The sequence below is a fragment of the Triticum dicoccoides genome, chromosome 2A (genome assembly GCF_002162155.2).
Source record: "Triticum dicoccoides isolate Atlit2015 ecotype Zavitan chromosome 2A, WEW_v2.0, whole genome shotgun sequence".
NCBI lineage: Eukaryota > Viridiplantae > Streptophyta > Magnoliopsida > Poales > Poaceae > Triticum > Triticum dicoccoides.
In genome coordinates, this window is record NC_041382.1 from 172,929,986 (window position 1) to 172,940,921 (window position 10,936).

At 46.8% G+C, this 10,936-nt stretch overlaps 1 protein-coding gene across 1 annotated transcript; it reads left to right on the top strand.

Annotated features, from left to right (window-relative positions):
* Window positions 1-9,122: 9,122 nt before the first annotated feature.
* LOC119359219 lies at window positions 9,123-10,471 on the top strand. Its single transcript, XM_037625512.1, has 4 exons — window positions 9,123-9,291; window positions 9,533-9,573; window positions 9,681-10,040; window positions 10,157-10,471. Exons 1-4 carry the CDS (start codon window positions 9,285-9,287, stop codon window positions 10,172-10,174), a joined length of 426 nt encoding a protein of 141 aa, XP_037481409.1. The 5' UTR covers window positions 9,123-9,284; the 3' UTR covers window positions 10,175-10,471.
* The last annotated feature ends 465 nt before the right edge of the window (window positions 10,472-10,936 follow it).

Here is a 10,936-nt window from a genome sequence, read left to right on the forward strand (position 1 = left end):
ACGGAGTGCCCAAGTCCCTCACACTCAAATCCTACCAAATCAACGAAAACTATGGAAGAATATGATAAGAAGAACAAGAAGGAGAACACAAAAAACTCCAAGATCTAGATCCAAGGGGTTCCCTCCTCTTTGCAACCAACCATTTTCCCCATTGTACATTGTCAGGCAGGTGAACGTCATAGATGTAACCTATTTTTTTCATACTTCACATCAATCTTTCTCAGACCAGATTAAGGGGAGTACATCATATCAAGGGCTTGCTCACTTCAATCTTCACCCATAAACACGCATAGTTCCTTCATAGAACCTTGTAGGGTTCAGCTCCATACTCTGCATCGTCCTAATTTTCTGAGCTAACTAGTCCACGATCTGATATTTCCTATATAAATATGGAATCTAGTGAATCTTGCCACACATCGAGCCCCTGTGAATTTTTATTGATTCGGGTGTATTTTTGCCATCAAAATCTTCAAATAGCACCATGAGATCATCGAAGATCCATGGCCCCTGAAATATCACCCTTTTTCCAATCCCCAAGATAAAATATCTAGACCACAAAAAGGTTGTCGTCAATCTCTTGGGATGATGGGCTAGGTTAGAGATGAATTTCATTGTTTCCTTGAACGCCACACTACTAAAGTTCTTGGTCGTGTGTACCATAGCCACCGCAAGCCACATGCCAATTTAGCCTACTGATCAATCTTCTCGAGCCCTACATAAACGTCATCAAATTCACATCCCTTCAGCCTCATCTTCCTCATCCTCCAGAGCCCCCTCGGATTGCTTCTCCTTTCCTCTGTCTGTCCCTCCGGAACTCGAACTTTGAGCTGCCATGACAACATATTTGAAAAGCTTCAAAGGAAAAAAAATGCGTATGTGATCACCCTGAGTTCTCTCCACAGAGACCAAGGTCGGGCGGACGGGGCAACCGTCCTCGTAGTCAGCCCAAGAATCTGTGCGGCGAATACCAACGGTGGTGAGCAAAAGATTGGAAGAACTCGACACTAGCAGAAGGCTTCGGTTGAGTAGGCTAAACCCTAATCGTCTAGATAGGGTAAGTCGCGTCCCTGGACATTTTTCTTCTGCTTTTGAGCATTTTTTAATATAGACATCAAAGGGCGTATTAGATTAGCTTAATATCGAGAAAAATACCCCACTTCTAAAATTAGATTAGCTTATGTCCAGTTGTCCAGGGCCTTAAAATGTCTGGATAGACACCTAGACTTCCAGGCATTCTGAGACCTTGGATCGTGAATAGCACAACCCGGTTGGTGCCCTGCTAGTAACTAGCATCCACTGGAAGGCTCAGCCCATATTTTGCACCCTGATACCAATGCACATGCCTTCCACGCGAGAGCTCCTATTGGACGCTTATTCTGTCTAATAGCGTATGGTACACACATGTGATAGTGATCGGACCGGCCCACTGGCAAGCGTAGATCGCAGGAAATCCTAAAAAGCAACACTATCGCTAGGAATCAAACCTGCAAGCTCCTACTCAACTACGTGTGCTACTAGCCACCATGGCTGATGGTTGTTGACTGGTTGGAGCGCGGAAGTTTTAAGGGCCTGTTTGGTTCCAATAAGTCACCTGACTTATAAGTCAGGTGACTTAAAACCAGTGACTTATAAGTCATGCATGTTTGGTTTTCACCTGACTTATAAGTCACGTGAGCATACCTTTCTATTTTGTTTTTTAATGTAAAGGTGATGGGATCCACGCAAAAAGAGGTGACCTATAAGTTTTAAGTTGGGGTGGAGCAACTTATGACTTATAAGTTGGGGTGACTTATAAATTGGGTCTTTTTGGCAAAATAAGTCATTTTTTTCATTTTTCGACTTATAAGTTGGTGACTTATTTGGAACCAAACAGGGCCTAAGAACTCGCATGCACATTTTTTATTTATTTTGAATTCATTTTGGAGAGCACGAAACCCTTTTTTTAATAAAATGTGAACAAAATTTGAAATTCCAAAATACTTTTTGAAAAACACAAATAAAATTCGACTGTTGAGCATTTTTTGGAAATTTATGAATATTCTTTAAAAATAAGAACAAAAATTTGCAAACGTGATTTTTTTTTATTTCCACACATTTTTAAAAATAATCCGAACAATTTCTGAAAATTTGAACAATGTGGTTATAGTTCCAATTTGCCAGCATATTTGTACAAGTCTATCTTAGTAGTACGTGCCATTTTGTTGTTGTCTGTTTGTAGCATCAGCTTTGGGGTGCGCCTTCCCTAAGTATGAACTTGGAAGGGATTTGAATTTGTTTAGCTGAAGCCTTGATGGTTTGAAATTTGGAGTGTATGCGACCCACACCGCCTGACCTTTTCTTTAACCACTTTGTATCAGTTCCTAGCCTGTACTACTGCCTAGTTGGGTCGATAAACCCTGGTGAATCTTTTGTTCCTAGCCTGTACTTCACTCTGTGCATTTGAAAACCAAACCGAAAAACCATACCGAAAATAAACCGAACCGAACCGATTTTATGGTTTTTATGGTTTCTGGTTTCGGTATGATATGAACTTTTCATACCATTTTGAACTTTGGTTTATATGGTATATACCGAAAAACCGAACGGTTAACCGAATAAACCGAAGTAAACACTAAATTTATATTTCTTGAGATAAACAACCATACAAGTTGTCATTTTTCTTGTACATGAGTCAAATTCACTACTAAGCACGTAATTTTTTCTTGTAGCATTGTTATTTTTCTCTTTTTAAAATGCTAAACACGTCCATAACCATCAACAGATGAATCAATGCAAGCATATACACTTATATATATAGTTATATACTATTTGTGAAAAACAGTATGTGTTTTGAGTCATAAATTTGTAAGTTATTATTACGTCATTTTCAAATTTGCGTTAGGTTTGGTTTTTATGGTAAATACCGAAACCATACCGAAATAATTTGGTATATACCGAAACCAAACCATATTTTAATTTCATACCGTATTTACCGAAGTATTAATACCGTACAAACAAAAAAAACGTATAAACCAAACCATGTAAACCGAATAAACCGAACGGAGAGTGACCTGTACTACTGCCTAGTTGGGTCGATAAACCCTAGGCTTTTACCATACCAAGCCAGGAGTTACGTACTCGCTTCAGAAAAGAAAAGAGAAAAAGGAGATGGTTCAGAAAACTGCAAACTGGAAAAGCTGGGATGATCCTCCTGCCCTCCTGCCACGGAGACGGAGCATCTCCACGACTTGACCACCCCTCCTCCGCTGCGTCTGCTACTGCCTCCAGACTGAAAATGCTGCCACCCATCCATGTAAGGGGACGACCAAAGTGGAGACCAAGCCACGACCGCGTACCTCCTCCTCGCCCTTATGCTGCCTGCATATAAAGGAGTACTAGGCGCCAACCCCATGGCAATTTCGTTTCAGAAACCTCCATCGCCAATTAATATCTCCGTGGTTAGGGAAAAGAGTGGTGCTAGAGAGATGGATGGTATGCTTGCATCTATTATGATATATCCCTCTTGATTAATCGTCCTTTGTTTTTCCTGTAGGTAGTTTGTTGTGCTTACTATTTCTGGTGTAAATTTGTGCTTAAGATCTCCGGATGAATGTTCCTCCTTCGTCTCTTTTTCTCTGCCTTCCTCCTAGTAGAGCAATCTTGTTTCTTTCTTGGTGATCTTCTGCGTTCGGACCAGTTCAAAACTGCCCGCATTCCTGCTGATTTTCCATGGCAAACGCTCAATTGCGGGTTTCTCGGCCTTTTTTTCTGTTCGGGTAGTGACAAGTCGCAAAGTTTCGCCTTGATGATGTCGCTCTGCTATTTCCCTGCCGATGTCACCAAGATTTGCTCATCTTCTTGTTTCTTATCTCAACTGTGAAGGCCACAATCTGGAGACCATGATCCTCAATACAGCGGTGCCCCTGATGGCCATGCAGCTGCTGCTCACGGCGTCGGCTGTCTCCATGACGCCGGTCGACTCTGCCTGCGCCTGCCTCCGCACCTGCTTCTTCGGCAGCAACTGCTTCCCGATGATCTGCGTCCTCTGCCAGATCAACCTGGGCCGTCTTCTGGCGACGGAGGCCGCTCTGTCGCCGGCGCTGGCGGGCCGGCGCTACTACGCGGTGGGCGCCGTCGCGTGCGTCGTGGAGCTCGCTCTCAAGCTGTGCGTGATCATGGTGCTGGTGAGTCTTTGCGCCGTCTGTTCTTTCTGAAATTTCTGGCTGATTGACTTGCACTCGTCGTTTCTGTCAGTGCCCCGCGGATGGCGTTTAGGTTCGTCGCGCAAGCCTGGATCGAAGATGGATGATTTTGGAGTCTGGAGATGCGCCGTCATGTGGTGTTTTAGTCTCGTCTTACCATTATTCCCTTGTTGTCTTGTTGCATTGGGATGCGGCCCTTGAGGCTATAGACTAAGTATGAAGTTAGAAGGGATTTGAACTTGTTTAGCTGAAGCCTTCAAGGTTGGAAACTTGGAAACATGGACAATATGCAGTAATTTGCAACCACATTTTCATGGTTAGCTGCTCTCTGCGCGTAGGTCGTTTCATTGTGCAATCACCTCTGTCTACGCGCAATCGTAACAGCACAACCCCTAGCCGCAGTCGCGCAAAGTCTCATCTTTTTCTTTAACCGCATTGGAATGTATATCAGTTCCTTTCAACTGTAGCCTGTACTCTCTGGTTCTATCGTTAAAGAGGACCACCATCCATCTCATGTGCGGATCGTCATGTGTGATTCTACTGTCCCGATAAGAAACTACTAGTAAGAGGATTGCGCGTGATTGAAAAGAAAAAAAAGGTGGCAATTGAGCTCTGAAATGAAGAAACTGAAATCTGCAAAAGTTGTGTCTGCTGCTCCCTCCAGACTGAAAATGTTGCCACCCATCCATGCACCACCTTGACCTATGTGGAGACCAAGCCATGGCCGCGTTTACATCCTCCTCATCCTCATCTCTATGCTGCATGCCATAAAGTAGAGCCCAACCCGATGGCAATTACGTTTGTTATTACGCTGTTAGCAGCACTAGGCTACCAATATTAGCTTCTTTGTTATTACGCTCTGATCTCGTTATGTCCCCCCTCTTATCTGGTTGTCGATCCTCTGCTGGCAATACTGTACAGTTTTCCCCCCTACTATAATGAAAAAGGCAGAACACCTGCCAGTTCCGCTCAAAAAAACCCGATGGCAATTACGTTTCAGAGAGCTCCATCGCTGTTTCCTCTATAGCCACCAAAACTCTCCGTTGTCAGGGCAAAAGAGTGGTGGTAGAGAGATGGATGGTATGCAAGCATCTATGATCCATCCCTCTTGATTAATCGTCCTTGGTTTTTCCTGTTGGTAGTTTCTTCTTCTTACTATTCTGGTGGAAATTTGTGCTCAAGATCTCCGGATGAATGTTCTTCCTTTGTTTCTGTTTCTCCGTTCTTCTCACGCTAGAGCAATCTTGTTTCCTATTTGGAGATCTTCTGCGTCCCCTGCGATTTTCCATGGCAAAGGCTTAATTGGAGGTTTCTTTTCGTTATTTGTTCGAGTAGTGGCAAGTGTCAAAGTTTCACCTTGATGATCTTGCTCTGCTATTCCCCTGTCAATTGTCATGTCACCAAGATTTGATCATCTTGTTGTTTCTTATCTGAACTTTGAAGGCGGCCATCTGCTGGGTGCTGTAGAAGGAGCTGATCGAGCGAACCAGAACAAGGTCAAAAAGAGAGAACTCCTGCATGCGTATTCATCATCGATCTCGTGTTCATCCGCACCTATTTCTCCATCTGACTCTGCACTGCGCGCTCTGCTTTTCCGCAGGCCAAGATCGTCAAGATAGCGGCGCCGGTGCTGGTGCTGGTGGTGCTGCTCACGGCAGCGGCGGTCTCCATGGCGCCCGGCGGCCCTGCCCGGCTCCACGCGCTCTTCTGCAGCAAAAACTTCCAGGTGCTGTGCGTGGCCTGTCAGATCAACATGGGCTGTCTTTTCGCGAGGAAGGCCGTTCGGGCGCGGACGCCGGCGGCCCGGCGCTTCTGGGCGGTGGGCGTCGTCGCGTGCTTCCTGGAGCTCGCGCTCAAGCTGTACATCATCCCGGTGGTGGTGAGTTTTTGTGCTGTCTTGGTGACTTGATTGTTGATTCTCAAGTTTGGGTTTAAGTTCAGGCGCTAATGAACTTGCACTCGTTGTTTCTGTCAGTGCCCCGCGGCTGTGGAGGATGGTGTTTAGGTGCGCTGCACCTGCCGAAGATGGATCATTTTGGAGATGCGCCGTTTTGTTTCATTAGCTAAGTTAGATGTTTGGAAGGGCCTGCCATGTGGGGTTTTAGACTCATCTGCTAGTATGAATGTATGTATGCTACTTCGTACTTGGATCCTTAATTACCTTTTTGTTGTTGTCTTGTTGCATCGGGATGCGGCCCTTTAGGCTGTATAGAATACGTATGAAGTTAGAAGGGATTCGAACTTATATTTAGCTCAAGAGAAGTCTTGAAGGTTGGAAACTTGGAGTGTATGTGACCCAGCGACTCCATTCCGTGAGCAACATTTGTTATTCTTGACGCGGCACTAGTTTGCAACCAGTTCAGTTCTTCACGGCTGGCTGCTCTTTGCGCGATGCAACCCGCGGCATGGATGTGCGCGTAGATCGTTTCATCGGGCAAATCACCTCTGCCTATGCGCAATCGCAACCGTGTCCAAGTTGGAGCTGGGCATGGGTGTGCGCCGAGCCGCCGACTGAGGTCACAAGTTGGATATACCAACTCCAGCGCACGACCTCGAACGGACGTCCGTTTTGTCTAGATTCTGTCCGTTTGGGTAAGGCAATGGGATCGTGTCCGGCCCTGTCCTGGAATGCGGTGGCCGTGCGCCCAGCACCAGGCCGTATTCTTTGGCCCATCATGTCCGCCACAACCAAGCCCATATATTCATATTATGTTCAAAACAAGTTTGCGTGTTAAAATATTAATTGTCTGAAAATAAAAATAGTTTTACAATCCAGATGAAATTGTCTCTAATAAAATAGTTTTACAACCAAATCGAAATTGCCTTGAATGAACATAACATCTATTAGTTGCTAATGTGAGTCCACACGTGCTCAACCAAGTCATTTTGAAGATCCAAATGAGTGTGCCAATCACGTATTTCACGATGAAATTGGACAAACTGTTTAAATGTGGCCGGTTCTTGGTGCAGGGGCTCAACATTTTCACCTCGATGCAGCAGGGGTGGTTGGCGGCTGGCTACTGGCCGCTTTGGAGCACTCGTCGGAAGCTGCCGTGACCGCCGTGGTACGTCGCCGGCGGTCGTATCCCCTCTGCCACCGGCTACGATGGCGACAGCCAAAACTACGGTGAAAGTGCGGGCGTGGTGGCGGCCATGTCGAAACGTGGTTTGATATGAATGGCCGGGGGATGCGCAGTGAGGAGGCGGCCGGAGAATAGTGACGGAGCCGGCGGCGGGGGGCGAGAGAGAGGGGGTGGAGGCGTTGAAAGCGAAGGGGCTGCTTGTGTCCCCGACAGGTGGGCCACAGGAGGACAAGGGTATGCGTTGAGCCCGTCCGCGCGATGTCCGTTATACCACAAAGTCGACGCAAATTTGGGTCAGAAATTGGTCGAAAATGGACAAAATTCAGACATTTATCCGTATTGAGTCACACGTTGGACTGCGCTATTCATTCGTTCTACCACAAACTGGCGCACCGGAAGCGCTGGAGTTGTATGTTGATGTTGATGGGAGGCGGTAGGCAGAGCAGGAACGGCCCATCGCGTAGAGGGGAGTGGTATAAACGTGCCGCGCTGCCCGTGCCCGGTGTGGCGAATGCAGTACGCGCGCGGTCTGGTCTGGTCTGGTCTCGTCTGTCTGTCACCAAAGAAATTGTACGCATCCGCAGCTGCAGGTAGTACCGGCCTCATCCTTTTTTTCAGATCAGTTCCTTCCCTTGGACTGGCAAAAATGACAAATCTGACTTAAAAGCGAAACTAATTCATAAAGTAAACTATTTTTAAAAAAAATTCACTCAGCTAACACTTTTGTGTAACGCCCGACAGCTAGGCGCCACACTATACTGTGTAGCGCCTGACTGACAGGCGTTACACGTCTTACCATCGTCACATTCTTAAGTTAGTGTACAACGTCTAAAAGCTAGACGCTACACTATGCAACGCCTAAAAGTTAAGGGACACTATATCTTGCGAGGCCTGACCTCTAGGCGCTGCAGCAGTGGCCAACACACGTGGAACTGGCTAGCTTGGGCATCGTACGAACTCCAGGGCTATGCGAACAAGGTTTTCTTTTCTCTTAAAATAGAACAACCCAAAGCGACTACTACGCGAATAGGGATCGGATGCGATGGGGAAGCAGCAGCTGTCCATCATCACATCATCTACTGGTACGGTTCGTTGCTACAGCCAGCCTACACAGGCGCAGAGGACACAAAAATAGCTGTGGAAGTGTACCGCGTGTTGGCCACCGGTGCAACGCTGAGACTCTAGGCGTTACACTGTATAGTGCAGCGCCTACCTCTCAGGCGTTGCACGTTGACTTAGCATTTTTCAGCCAGGTTTGGGTGTGATGATGGTCAGGCGTGTAGCGCCTGTGTGTTAGGCGTGACACAGTGTAGAGTAACGCCTAGATGTTAGGCGCTACACAAAAAAGTCAGCTGAGTGAAATTTTTTCAAAAGCAGTTCAGTTTGTGAATTAGTTTCGTCTTGAGGTCAAATTTGTCATTTTTGCCCCTTGAACTGTAGCATGTACTCTCTGGTTCTATCGTTAAAGAGGGCCCTCCCTCCCTAGTGAATCTTTTCTTCGACACTTTCAGTGGGAGGAGACGTTCCCGTCAACGACGAGACGCCTACGATGACTTCGTAAATCTCAAGATGATATGCCGGCTCAGTCTTTTGGAGATGCTCATAAGGATAAGATGTGCGTGTGTGCGTTCATAGGGGTGAGTGTATGCGCGTGTATATGAGCGCTTGTGTCTGTATCGATGCTAAAAAAAAAGACAACTCTAGACTAGAGTTACCATACCAAACCACCACAATCTGCCAAGCCAGCCAATCGTCGTGCACACATTTCCTCGCTTCAGAAAAGAAAAGAGAAAAAGAGATGGTTCAGAAAGGTAAACTGGAAGCTGGAAAAGCTGTGCTGATCCTCCTGCCCTCCTGCCACGGAGACGGAGCATCTCCACGACTTGACCACCCTGACCACTCCTCCGCTTGCTGGCCTGGCTACATAGGCAGCAGCTACACCACCATCTGCCTCTCCAGCGCCAAGCCAAGGTTTCCGCTACACAACAAGAAAATCCTGCGTCTATGGTTACGAGCAAAGATGGCCGGTAAGCTTGCAATTATCCTTCGTGCCGCTTTACCATTCGATTCATATGCTGGGCTTTCTCTTGGTAAGCAATCTGGGTCGCTTACGAGAATTTGTTCTTGCGATTTATTTGCGTCGAGAAAGAGTGGCTTCTTGCTCTGCTATTTCCTTGTCATGTTACCAAGATTTGATCTTCTTGTTCCTTTGCTCTGCTCTTTGCTGCCAAGATTTAACCCACCTCTTGTCTTGTCTCAACTTTGAAGGCCGCAACTTGGGCGCCGCAGGAGCAAACGGGTTAGCCAGGGTGAGCAATTCCATCCTCTCGTCTCATCTCTAAGCTCTTCTTGCGTTCGATTCCATCTCTCTCACTCAGTCTTTGCGTGTGTTTTTCTTCCTTTCCGTGCTCTGCAGCCGCCCAAGATCGACGTGAAGACGCTCTGGATGTCCTCGCTTCGGTGGCCGAGTCCCGGCCCCGGCGCCGGCCAGGCCGTGGAAGCCCTGGTCACCTGCCTCTTCTTCACGTTCGTCACCGTCCTGCTGCAGGCGCTGCTCGCCATCGCGCTGTCGGAGAAGCCGGCGCCGACGGTGCTTCCGCCTCGCGTGAACCAGTGGATGATGGCCCTCTCCGTGTGGACGTCCGGCGTCCTGTTCTACCTGATCTACGTCTCCATGGCCGGCGGGTACGCGGCGGGGCCGAGCTGCTCGGACCTGGTCATCGCCGGGGTCGCGGGTGATGTGAGCCTCGCCATGACCGTCTACAACATGCTGCAGGTTGGAATTCAGTTCTTTGTTCTGTGTATCTTTGTTTCTGCTCATGCAGTTTGGGCATTGTTGTACTCGTTTGAGGGAAGGCTTCTAACCAAGTTGTTTGTCGTCTGTTTTGCCAGCGCCCCGTCTTTGCTTAGCTGCGGATGCGTGTGCCGGATCGACCATGATTGAGCGAGCATCTTGGTACCTGAAGTGTGGCGACCGTTTGCCCTTGCCTATGGCGGTTTACCTACTACTTGCTGTACTATTTTCTGTCTAGTGTTGGATGTGTTATGAGTTTAAGGTTCTCTATCTGCTGGAAGGATTTGACTTCAGTTAGGGGACAGGATTAATGTGTCATTTTCGTGTCAGTACCGGTTTGTTTTTGGGAAGAAAGAACTATATTTGTAGGGAATGTTTCATGAAGAACTCGTTGATGGGGATATGATCTTTTCTTTGCTTGTTTGCGTTGCATACTCTGACATGTTGATGCCTTGATGGGTACTCACTTGATCACTATCGCCTAGCCGGGCAATGAATCCTTGGTTCTTGTTGATGAGGATGTGATCTTCTCTGTTCGGTTCTCTCTGTGATCGCGATCGGTTCTGCTATTTTAGTCATACTAATTTCAGATTGACTGTTATTGGGTTCTTGATGCGTGGTGAAAAAAAGGATTTAGCTTCAGTTAAGTTAACCATCGATGTGACTCAGGGTCAATCTGCTAGCATATCAAATTTTGGTGATATCTAGCTGAGTGAATGTTTTGTTTGCATGTTTGTTTAACTAAAGGGTCCCCGTAGGATATTTTTTTTGAATCAAGGCAAAATATTTGACATTGTCATTAATTAAGAAGTTTTGAGAGTTTTAGCCAAAGGCCGAATTACAAAGCACTACTCTAGTGACATTATATTACTCAGAAA

Coding starts and splice junctions, on each gene's coding strand:
- LOC119359219 (XM_037625512.1), top strand. Junction 9,574..9,680: donor GAGCAAACGGGTTAGCCAGG/GTGAGCAATTCC, acceptor CGTGCTCTGCAG/CCGCCCAAGATCGACGTGAA.